Raw genomic sequence first — 12,518 nt, forward strand, 5'->3', positions numbered from 1 at the left:
TTATATCTAAATCATGATATAACTACTATAATACTGCCTCATATGTACAAGAATATATCTACTATAATACTGCTCCTATGTACAGGAATATAACTACTATAATACTGCTCCTATGTACAAGAATATAACTACTATAATACTGCCTCCTATGTACAAGAATATATCTACTATAATACTGCTCCTATGTACAGGAATATAACTACTATAATACTGCTCCTATGTACAAGAATATAACTACTATAATACTGACTCCTATGTACAAGAATATAACTACTATAATACTGCTCCTATGTACAAGAATATATCTACTATAATACTGCTCCTATGTACAGGAATATAACTACTATAATACTGCTCCTATGTACAGGAATATAACTACTATAATACTGCTCCTATGTACAAGAATATAACTACTATAATACTGCTCCTATGTACAAGAATATAACTACTATAATACTGCCTCCTATGTACAAGAATATAACTACTATAATACTGCTCCTATGTACAAGGATATAACTACTATAATACTGCCTCCTATGTACAAGGATATAACTACTATAATACTGTTCCTATGTACAAGAATATAACTGCTATAATACTGCCTCCTATGTACAAGAATATAACTGCTATAATACTGCTCCTATGTACAAGAATATAACTGCTATAATACTGCTCCTATGTACAAGAATATAACTACTATAATACTGCTCCTATGTACAAGAATATAACTACTATAATACTGCTCCTATGTACAAGAATATAACTGCTATAATACTGCCCCTATGTACAAGAATATAACTACTATAATACTGCTCCTATGTACAAGAATATAACTACTATAATACTGCTCCTATGTACAGGAATATAACTACTATAATACTGCTCCTATGTACAAGAATATAACTACTATAATACTGCCTCCTATGTACAAGAATATAACTACTATAATACTGCTCCTATGTACAAGAATATAACTACTGTAATACTGCTTCTATGTACAAGAATATAACTACTATAATACTGCCTCCTATCTACAAGAATATAACTACTATAATACTGCCTCCTATGTACAAGAATATAACTACTATAATACTGCTCCTATGTACAAGAATATAACTACTATAATACTGCTCCTATGTACAAGAATATAACTACTATAATACTGCTCCTATGTACAAGGATATAACTACTATAATACTGCTCCTATGTACAAGAATATAACTACTATAATACTGCTCCTATGTACAAGAATATAACTACTATAATACTGCTCCTATATACAAGAATATAACTACTATAATACTTCCCTCTATATACAAGAATATAACTACTATAATACTGCTACTATGTGTAAGAATATAACTACTATAATACTGCCTTCTAGGTACAAGAATATAACTACTATAATACTGCTGCTATGTACAAGAATATAACTACTATAATACTGCTCCTATATACAAGAATATAACTACTATAATACTGCTCCTATGTACAAGAATATAACTACTATAATACTGCTACTATGTGTAAGAATATAACTACTATAATACTGCCTTCTAGGTACAAGAATATAACTACTATAATACTGCCTCCTATGTACAAGAATATAACTACTATAATACTGCTCCTATGTACAAGAATATAACTACTATAATACTGCTCCTATGTACAAGAATATAACTACTATAATACTGCTCTGATGTATAAGAATATAACTACTATAATACTGCCTTCTAGGTACAAGAATATAACTACTATAATACTGCTCCTATGTGTAAGAATATAACCGCTATAATGCAGTAGTTGGGGGCTCTAGGCTGTTATGTCCAGTATATTATAAGTTATTGTCCTCCTTTCCTTCTCACAGATGAGATTATAAGTTATTACATTGCGCAGCTGCACAGTGCGGAGGAGATGACTCGCTGCGGCTTTTCCTTGTCTTTGGGGGCGCTGCCACAGTTCATGCTGCGGAACAAGCTTCAGCAGGTACATGTTTGGCCCCGGGCTCGGCGCTGCCTCGGGCGCCACGTGAGGCATAGTGTGCGCTATCCCTGTGATGACACATTTTTGAGATCTCCCGTTCTGACCCAGAAACCGTGACTCTGCAATTAGTGGGAAATGCAAATCACTCCAGACGTTTCCTGATATTTCATCAGCTGGCATCATCATGGCGGAGGGGGGGGCAGAGATCCACTGTATACCGACATATACCTGACAGGTGCTAATGTTACTGCTATGTGGGCAACTGCAAGGCTCAGTATTTTTTTTCTGTCAGCCAGAATAGACCTGCAATAGTGCCCCCATACCTCCACAGCAGTGCTCATAACAGCTACTCACAACTGTGCCCCGTAATGGAGCCAGCCCGCATCAACGCTCCGTAATGGAGCCAGCCCGCATCAACGCTCCGTAATGGAGCCAGTCCGCATCAAAATAGAGCCAGCCAACTTCAGTTCTTCACAATAGAGCCAGCCATTGCCCCATTATTGTAACCTCCCAAATTACCTCCATAATAAAGCCCCTCACAATAATGTACAAATATAGCTACCCACAACAGTGCTACGTAATGGTGCCACCTACAATAGTGTCCCCACAATAGAGCCACCTACAATAATGCTACTTACAGCACTGCCCCCATAATACAGCCCCCTCACTGTATTGCGTCCATAATAGAGCCTTCTACAACAGTGCTGCTTAAAACAGCCCCCATAGTGAAGCCCCTCCAAACAATCCTCTGTAGTAGTTCCTCCATAGTAGAGGCATTCTGCATCAGTGCCCCCATAATGGAGGCAACTCACAGCTATGTCCACACAGCAGACTGTGCCACTTGTTTGTCCTCTGAGCCAACAGTCAGCAGTGCCCCCTGACTATGCCAGCTGACATCATTGTCCGTATAGATCCAGCAGTTCCCCCATAACAGGGGAGCTCACAGCAATGTGAAGGAGTAGGTTACATACACCCCAGAATCTATGGACTAGAGGGCTCACGTGATGCCAGTGCCCCCCCCCCCCCCCCCCAATAACAGTTGTGGGGGCACAGCTGTATACATGCCCCGATATACAGTTGCTCCATATGTATCACATAAATATGGGGATCGTCGTCATCATCTTCTTTCTCATCTTTAAGGTTCTGGAGGGACTGAGGAAGGCCACCACCACCTCCAGGAAGGACCTCAGCTTTGCCGAGTCCAGAAGTGACGCCCTGAAGGCCATGTCCCAGTACGTAGACCTCCTCCTGTGCTGGTCATGCAGACGGCTGCCGTGGACCCCCACATTGGTGGCAATGGCGCTGTATTTTATTTTATTTTTTTGTCTTCTGTCATGCAGGGTGTGTCAGAGCGTAGGAGTGGATGCGGCCGGTTCCCCATCAGAGGTCCTGTGCCGGGAGAACGTGCCCCTGGTCTATAACACTCTGCTAAACTGCATGAATGACTACACCACAGACAGCCGGGGCGACGTCGGGTCCTGGTAAGGGGCGCTGTGCCCGCCTTTTTACACCCCCGCATTGCATTCATCTATAGACCATTCCATGGTCATTAAGGGGCTGCTGAGAGTGCTTTACGCCTGCATTTCTGCTGTTTGCCCATCTGGTGGCGCTGTGGCTCAGTCACTGATGGCATGTGTATTCACAAGTGGTGGTTTAGAGGCATTCCTCCTAGTATTTACCCATTTGTGCCAGGCCGTGATGATTATTTGATGCCATTGCTCTCTGCTATCAGCCCCTACAGGCAGGGAAAGGCTGAATGTTTCTTTAGGAGGACTAGACATGAAACTTCCCTACTTCTCTCCACAAGAGGCTGCATGGTGAAGACTCCCCACTAGATGGCAGCATTGTACACACAGCATTCCCAGAATCCTTACCCGCTGTATGTTGGAGATACAGAAATGACTGCATGGCTAGGAAGATGTGGAAGGATCCCGTCTGTCCTCCTGCCCATTCTACCTGTTCCGTAGTGTCTAGACCCCTGCCCGTTTTCCTGCCCATTCTATAGTACTGAGCCCTTCACCCTTCACCCATCCTCCTGCCCATTCTATAGCACCCAGCCCCTCATCTATCCTCCTGCCCATTCTATAGCACCCAGCCCTTCTCCTCTCCTCTCCTCCTGCCCATTCTATAGCACCCAGCCCTTCTCCTCTCCTATCCTCCTGCCCATTCATTCTATAGTACCCAGCCCCTCATCTATCCTCCTGCCCATTCTATAGCACCCAGCCCCTCATCTATCCTCCTGCCCATTCTATAGCACCTAGCCCCTCATCTATCCTCCTGCCCATTCTATAGCACCCAGCCCCTCATCTATCCTCCTGCCCATTCTATAGCACCTAGCCCCTCATCTATCCTCCTGCCCATTCTATAGCACCCAGCCCCTCATCTATCCTCCTGCCCATTCTATAGCACCCATCCCCTCTCCTATCCTCCTGCCCATTCTATAGCACCCAGCCCCTCACCCATCCTCCTGCCCATTCTATAGCACCCAGCCCCTCATCTATCCTCCTGCCCATTCTATAGCACCCATCATCCTGCCCATTCTATAGCACCCAGCCCCTCATCTATCCTCCTGCCCATTCTATAGCACCCATCATAGTGCCCATTCTATAGCACCCAGCCCCTCATCTATCCTCCTGCCCATTCTATAGCACCCAGCCCCTCATCTATCCTCCTGCCCATTCTATAGCACCCAGCCCCTCTCCTCTCCTATCCTCCTGCCCATTCTATAGCACCTAGCCCCTCATCTATCCTCCTGCCCATTCTATAGCACCCATCATAGTGCCCATTCTATAGCACCCAGCCCCTCATCTATCCTCCTGCCCATTCTATAGCACCCAGCCCCTCACCCATCCTCCTGCCCATTCTATAGCACCCAGCCCCTCATCTATCCTCCTGCCCATTCTATAGCACCCATCATCCTGCCCATTCTATAGCACCCAGCCCCTCATCTATCCTCCTGCCCATTCTATAGCACCCATCATAGTGCCCATTCTATAGCACCCAGCCCCTCATCTATCCTCCTGCCCATTCTATAGCACCCAGCCCCTCATCTATCCTCCTGCCCATTCTATAGCACCCAGCCCCTCTCCTCTCCTATCCTCCTGCCCATTCTATAGCACCCAGCCCCTCATCCATCCTCCTGCCCATTCTATAGCACCTAGCCCCTCATCTATCCTCCTGCCCATTCTATAGCACCCATCATAGTGCCCATTCTATAGCACCCAGCCCCTCATCTATCCTCCTGCCCATTCTATAGCACCCAGCCCCTCACCCATCCTCCTGCCCATTCTATAGCACCCAGCCCCTCATCTATCCTCCTGCCCATTCTATAGCACCCATCATCCTGCCCATTCTATAGCACCCAGCCCCTCATCTATCCTCCTGCCCATTCTATAGCACCCATCATAGTGCCCATTCTATAGCACCCAGCCCCTCATCTATCCTCCTGCCCATTCTATAGCACCCAGCCCCTCATCTATCCTCCTGCCCATTCTATAGCACCCAGCCCCTCTCCTCTCCTATCCTCCTGCCCATTCTATAGCACCCAGCCCCTCATCCATCCTCCTGCCCATTCTATAGCACCTAGCCCCTCATCTATCCTCCTGCCCATTCTATAGCACCCAGCCCCTCTCCTCTCCTATCCTCCTGCCCATTCTATAGCACCCAGCCCCTCATCTATCCTCCTGCCCATTCTATAGCACCCAGCCCTTCTCCTCTCCTATCCTCCTGCCCATTCTATAGCACCCAGCCCTTCTCCTCTCCTATCCTCCTGCCCATTCTATAGCACCCAGCCCCTCATCCATCCTCCTGCCCATTCTATAGCACCTAGCCCCTCATCTATCCTCCTGCCCATTCTATAGCACCCAGCCCCTCTCCTATCTTCCTGCCCATTCTATAGCACCCAGCCCTTCTCCTATCCTCCTGCCCATTCTATAGCACCCAGCCCCTCTCCTCTCCTATCCTCCTGCCCATTCTATAGCACCCAGCCCCTCATCTATCCTCCTGCCCATTCTATAGCACCTAGCCCTTCTCCTATCTTCCTGCCCATTCTATAGCACCCAGCCCTTCTCCTATCCTCCTGCCCATTCTATAGCACCTAGCCCCTCATCTATCCTCCTGCCCATTCTATAGCACCCAGCCCCTCATCTATCCTCCTGCCCATTCTATAGCACCTAGCCCCTCATCTATCCTCCTGCCCATTCTATAGCACCCAGCCCCTCATCTATCCTCCTGCCCATTCTATAGCACCCAGCCCCTCTCCTATCCTCCTGTCCATTCTATAGCACCCAGCCCCTCATCTATCCTCCTGCCCATTCTATAGCACCCAGCCCCTCACCCATCCTCCTGCCCATTCTATAGCACCCAGCCCCTCATCTATCCTCCTGCCCATTCTATAGCACCCAGCCCCTCTCCTCCTGCCCATTCTATAGCACCCAGCCCCTCTCCTATCCTCCTGCCCATTCTATAGCACCTAGCCCCTCATCTATCCTCCTGCCCATTCTATAGCACCCATCATCCTGCCCATTCTATAGCACCCAGCCCCTCATCTATCCTCCTGCCCATTCTATAGCACCCATCATAGTGCCCATTCTATAGCACCCAGCCCCTCATCTATCCTCCTGCCCATTCTATAGCACCCAGCCCCTCATCTATCCTCCTGCCCATTCTATAGCACCCAGCCCCTCTCCTCTCCTATCCTCCTGCCCATTCTATAGCACCCAGCCCCTCATCCATCCTCCTGCCCATTCTATAGCACCTAGCCCCTCATCTATCCTCCTGCCCATTCTATAGCACCCAGCCCCTCTCCTATCTTCCTGCCCATTCTATAGCACCCAGCCCTTCTCCTATCCTCCTGCCCATTCTATAGCACCCAGCCCCTCTCCTCTCCTATCCTCCTGCCCATTCTATAGCACCCAGCCCCTCATCCATCCTCCTGCCCATTCTATAGCACCTAGCCCCTCATCTATCCTCCTGCCCATTCTATAGCACCCAGCCCCTCTCCTATCTTCCTGCCCATTCTATAGCACCCAGCCCTTCTCCTATCCTCCTGCCCATTCTATAGCACCCAGCCCCTCTCCTCTCCTATCCTCCTGCCCATTCTATAGCACCCAGCCCCTCATCCATCCTCCTGCCCATTCTATAGCACCCAGCCCTTCTCCTATCCTCCTGCCCATTCTATAGCACCCAGCCCCTCATCTATCCTCCTGCCCATTCTATAGCACCCATCCTCCTGCCCATTCTATAGCACCCAGCCCTTCTCCTATCCTCCTGCCCATTCTATAGCACCCAGCCCCTCATCTATCCTCCTGCCCATTCTATAGCACCCAGCCCTTCTCCTATCCTCCTGCCCATTCTATAGCACCCAGCCCCTCATCTATCCTCCTGCCCATTCTATAGCACCCAGCCCCTCACCCATCCTCCTGCCCATTCTATAGCACCCAGCCCCTCATCTATCCTCCTGCCCATTCTATAGCACCCATCCTCCTGCCCATTCTATAGCACCCAGCCCTTCTCCTATCCTCCTGCCCATTCTATAGCACCCAGCCCCTCACCCATCCTCCTGCCCATTCTATAGCACCCAGCCCCTCATCTATCCTCCTGCCCATTCTATAGCACCCAGCCCCTCTCCTCCTGCCCATTCTATAGCACCCAGCCCCTCTCCTATCCTCCTGCCCATTCTATAGCACCTAGCCCCTCATCTATCCTCCTGCCCATTCTATAGCACCCAGCCCCTCATCTATCCTCCTGCCCATTCTATCGCACCCAGCCCCTCATCCATCCTCCTGCCCATTCTATAGCACCCAGCCCCTCACCCATCCTCCTGCCCATTCTATAGCACCCAGCCCTTCTCCTATCCTCCTGCCCATTCTATAGCACCCAGCCCCTCTCCTATCCTCCTGCCCATTCTATAGCACCCAGCCCCTCACCCATCCTCCTGCCCATTCTATCGCACCCAGCCCCTCACCTATCCTCCTGCCCATTCTATAGCACCCAGCCCCTCACCTATCCTCCTGCCCATTCTATAGCACCCAGCCCCTCACCCATCCTCCTGCCCATTCTATAGCACCCAGCCCCTCATCTATCCTCCTGCCCATTCTATAGCACCCAGCCCCTCACCCATCCTCCTGCCCATTCTATAGCACCCAGCCCCTCACCCATCCTCCTGCCCATTCTATCGCACCCAGCCCCTCATCTATCCTCCTGCCCATTCTATAGCACCCAGCCCCTCACCCATCCTCCTGCCCATTCTATCGCACCCAGCCCCTCATCTATCCTCCTGCCCATTCTATAGCACCCAGCCCTTCCCCTATCCTCCTGCCCATTCTAAAGCACCCAGCCCCTCATCCATCCTCCTGCCCATTCTATAGCACCTAGCCCTTCTCCTATCCTCCTGCCCATTCTATAGCACCCAGCCCTTCTCCTATCCTCCTGCCCATTCTATAGCACCCAGCCCCTCATCCATCCTCCTGCCCATTCTATAGCACCCAGCCCCTCATCTATCCTCCTGCCCATTCTATAGCACCCAGCCCTTCTCCTATCCTCCTGCCCATTCTATAGCACCCAGCCCCTCATCTATCCTCCTGCCCATTCTATAGCACCCAGCCCTTCCCCTATCCTCCTGCCCATTCTAAAGCACCCAGCCCCTCATCCATCCTCCTGCCCATTCTATAGCACCTAGCCCTTCTCCTATCCTCCTGCCCATTCTATAGCACCCAGCCCTTCTCCTATCCTCCTGCCCATTCATAGCACCCAGCCCTTCTCCTATCCTCCTGCCCATTCTATAGCACCCAGCCCCTCATCCATCCTCCTGCCCATTCTATAGCACCCAGCCCTTCCCCTATCCTCCTGCCCATTCTATAGCACCCATCATCCTGCCCATTCTATAGCACCCAGCCCCTCATCTATCCTCCTGCCCATTCTATAGCACCCAGCCCTTCCCCTATCCTCCTGCCCATTCTATAGCAGCACCCAGCCCTTCTCCGGCCCATACTGTAGTACCAAGTTCCCCACCCATCCTCCTGACCCTTAGGCTCCATTCACACGTCCGCAAAATGTGTCCGCATCCTTTCCGCAATTTTGCGGAAAGGGTGCGGACCCATTCATTCTCTACGGGGACGGAATGTGCTGTCCGCATCCACATTTGCGGATCCGCACTTCCGCATCCGTTCTTCCGTTTCCGCAAAAAAATAGAACATGTCCTATTCTTGTCCGCAATTGCAGACAAGAACAGGCATATTCTATTATGTCGGCAATGTGCGGTCCGCAAAATGCGGAACGCACATTGCCGCTTTCCGTGTTTTGCGGATCCGTGACTCCGTGTTTCCGCAAAACACATTGCGGACGTGTGAATGTAGCAGCTTTCCATGATATTCACTTTACTATATTGGTCTCCCGGTCTTCTGCTCGGTCTAAAAGCCTTTGTGATTACGGCAGTTTGGTCCCGGGGTCTTCTCCCTCCTCTTCATCTTCTATTGGTTGCTGTAATAAAGACATGGAGGGAATCGGAGCCCAAACTGTGGTGGAATATCCAGACCGCACGTGAGCAGACACGGCAATGTCAGCTCTGCTATCACTGAGGAGGAAGGTCCTGGCAGGGCACTAGAGAGAGAAGCCCTATTTACAATAAACCTATCCTGAGGTCCCTCCTGTATCCCGCTCCCCCGTCACTGCTGATGTCATAAGTGATGATAATTAATGTCTAGTGTTATTTCTAGGGTGAGAGAAGCGGCGATGGCCAGTCTCCTGGAGATCACACTGTTACTGGTGAAAACGGCGCCGGATCTAATAGGAGAAGACATGTACGTTACAGAGGCACCCAGGAACTCATTTAAGGCGGCTGATGGTATCTTGTAGAGATCACAGGCTGAAGGTTACTCCCAGCAGCACAGAGGATTTCAGAGGAGGAGTGTGCTGATCTTGTGGAGGTCACAGGCTGAGAGTTACATAGTGGAAGGAGCAGGGTCCTCCCAGCAGCACAGAGGATTTCAGGAGAGGAGTGTGCTGATCTTGTGGAGGTCACAGGCTGAGGGTTACATAGTGGAAGGAGCAGGGTCCTCCCAGCAGCACAGAGGATTTCAGAGGAGGAGTGTGCTGATCTTGTGGAGGTCACAGGCTGAGAGTTACATAGTGGAAGAAGCAGGATCCTCCCAGCAGCACAGAGGATTTCAGGAGAGGGGTGTGCTGATCTTGAGGAGGTCACAGGATGAGAGTTACATAGTGGAAGGAGCAGGGTCCTCCCAGCAGCACAGAGGATGTCAGGAGAGGAGTGTTCTGATCTTGTGGAGGTCACAGGCTGAGAGTTACATAGTGGAAGAAGCAGGATCCTCCCAGCAGCACAGAGGATTTCAGGAGAGAAGTGTGCTGATCTTGTGGAGGTCACAGGATGAGAGTTACATAGTAGAAGGAGCAGGGTCCTCCCAGCAGCACAGAGGATTTCAGGAGAGGAGTGTGCTGATCTTGTGGAGGTCACAGGATGAGGGTTACATAGAGGAAGGAGCAGGGTCCTCCCAGCAGCACAGAGGATTTCAGGAGAGGACTTTGCTGATCTTGTGGAGGTCACAGGACGACTGTTACATAGAGGAAGGAGCAGGGTCCTCCCAGCAGTACAGAGGATTTCAGGAGAGGAGTGTGCTGATCTTGTGGAGGTCACAGGATGAGGGTTACATAGTGGAAGGAGCAGGGTCCTCCCAGCAGCACAGAGGATTTCAGGAGAGGACTTTGCTGATCTTGTGGAGGTCATAGGCTGAGAGTTACATAGTGGAAGGAGCAGGGTCCTCCCAGCAGCACAGAGGATTTCAGGAGAGCAGTGTGCTGATCTTGTGGAGTTCACAGGCTGATAGTTACATAGAGGAAGGAGCAGGGTCCTCCCAGCAGCACAGAGGATGTCAGGAGAGGAGTGTGCTGATCTTGTGGAGGTCACAGGATGAGGGTTACATAGTGGAAGGAGCAGGGTCCTCCCAGCAGCACAGAGGATTTCAGGGGAGGAGATCACAGTCTTATTTGCTTGTTTTTTTCGTCCTCTGCAGCTGTCGGAGGATGATGTGCTCGGTGGCACAGCAGGCGGCAGAGAAGATCGATCGTTTCCGAGCGCACGCTGGTTCCGTCTTCCTCAAACTCCTGCACCAAGATAACCCCCCTGTCCCTAACATTCCACATCGAGAGGAGCTGGAGAGCATATTTGACAGGTATATATCTAGCTAGTAGTTGTGGCATGCTGAAGCTCAGGAAAGCTGGGTGGCAGCTCCTAATGGTAACCCTACTCACCCAGCTGCTCCACACATGACATATCAATGGAGTTTTACGAGGCAGAATTTTAGGGGGCCACACTCGGCTCCTAGGGTTATGAGATTATATAGTATAATGTATAGTATATTATCCCCTTTTTTCCCCTCCCCAGGTCACAGGTAGATTCTCTGAACTGGAACGCACCTTCACAAGCCTTCCCCCGGATCACACAGCTCCTGGCCTTACCAGCCTACAGATACTACGTCCTGATGGGGCTGACAGTCTCTGTTGGGGGATTAACTGAATCAACGGTGAGAAACTCATTGTAACTGCTCCATCCAGACACTTCTTGCTCCCTACCATTCCTACTGTGACTCTTGATTGATCCTGACCTTGGCTTTGTTCCTGACCTCGCTCCTTGGCCTGCATGGTACTTGACTGACAGCATTCCCATCCTGTCACATCCCGACTGCTCCCCCATCGTCCCTGACAACACATCTGTGTATCAGTACTGCTTCAATTCCATGGTTATGGTGGGAGCCATGAATCGGGGGTGGGAGTGAAGTCCCGGGGACCCCCTAGATTTTAGCGTCCACAATCCAGTACGTGATCAGAGCCGTGCACTCCGACCTATTGTCTGACTGTGCAGACCTGGCGGCGTGCTGTGTACCTCTGACCCCTGTTGGTGGAGTCTTCATTGCTTTGTGTGGGTCCTGCGTACCCTTGCTGGACCTGACCCCTGTCTGTGTCCGTATTTCCATCAAGCCCATGGAGAGTGAATATGGCTTGAGGTCTGTGGACGGCTGCCGTGTAGCCTTCACCCTCCTTTAGGTCCTTCTGAACCCTTCTAATATCGGGGTCCCTTGCTGATTTCTGTCAGTCTCCTCTCCAGGTGAGATACTCGGCTCAGAGCCTCTTTGAGTACCTACGGTCCATCCAGCGTGACACTCAAGCCATGGACACCTTCTCCAAGACGCTGCTCCAAGTCTTCAAGGACAACCAGCACAACGACCGGTAGGCATTGAATCTTGCAGAGGGAGCAGAGCTTAGTATAGCTCGCCTACATAAGACACTAAACCAGGGGTCAGCACGCTGCACCTGTCCAACTACAACTCCCATAGATGTGAATAGAGCATGCTGAGAGTTGTGGTTGCTGTCCTCTGCACTAAACCTTATTATAAGTGTCTTGCCATAAAGCCTACTCCATCAGTACCTGTCTCCGATAGGAAGCGTCAGAGCTTCAGCTGGCCACAAGGGGCGCTCTTCTATTGCTCTATGAATGCCGTCCTGCAGGCGAAGTGACTGCGGGG

The 12,518-nt window shown here is 50.1% G+C and overlaps 1 protein-coding gene across 1 annotated transcript in view; it reads left to right on the forward strand.

Moving 5' to 3' along the window:
* The window catches only part of TBCD (tubulin folding cofactor D), a 134,739-nt gene that overhangs the window by 114,602 nt on the left and 7,619 nt on the right, over positions 1-12,518 (forward strand). Inside the window, exons 28-34 of the mRNA XM_040436678.1 lie at positions 1,868-1,986; positions 3,124-3,215; positions 3,324-3,464; positions 9,699-9,782; positions 11,010-11,168; positions 11,381-11,519; positions 12,101-12,222. Of these exons, the coding sequence (XP_040292612.1) occupies positions 1,868-1,986; positions 3,124-3,215; positions 3,324-3,464; positions 9,699-9,782; positions 11,010-11,168; positions 11,381-11,519; positions 12,101-12,222 (856 nt within the window). The remainder of the gene's footprint in view (positions 1-1,867; positions 1,987-3,123; positions 3,216-3,323; positions 3,465-9,698; positions 9,783-11,009; positions 11,169-11,380; positions 11,520-12,100; positions 12,223-12,518) is intronic.

This window comes from Bufo bufo, chromosome 6 (genome assembly GCF_905171765.1).
Source record: "Bufo bufo chromosome 6, aBufBuf1.1, whole genome shotgun sequence".
Lineage (NCBI taxonomy): Eukaryota > Metazoa > Chordata > Amphibia > Anura > Bufonidae > Bufo > Bufo bufo.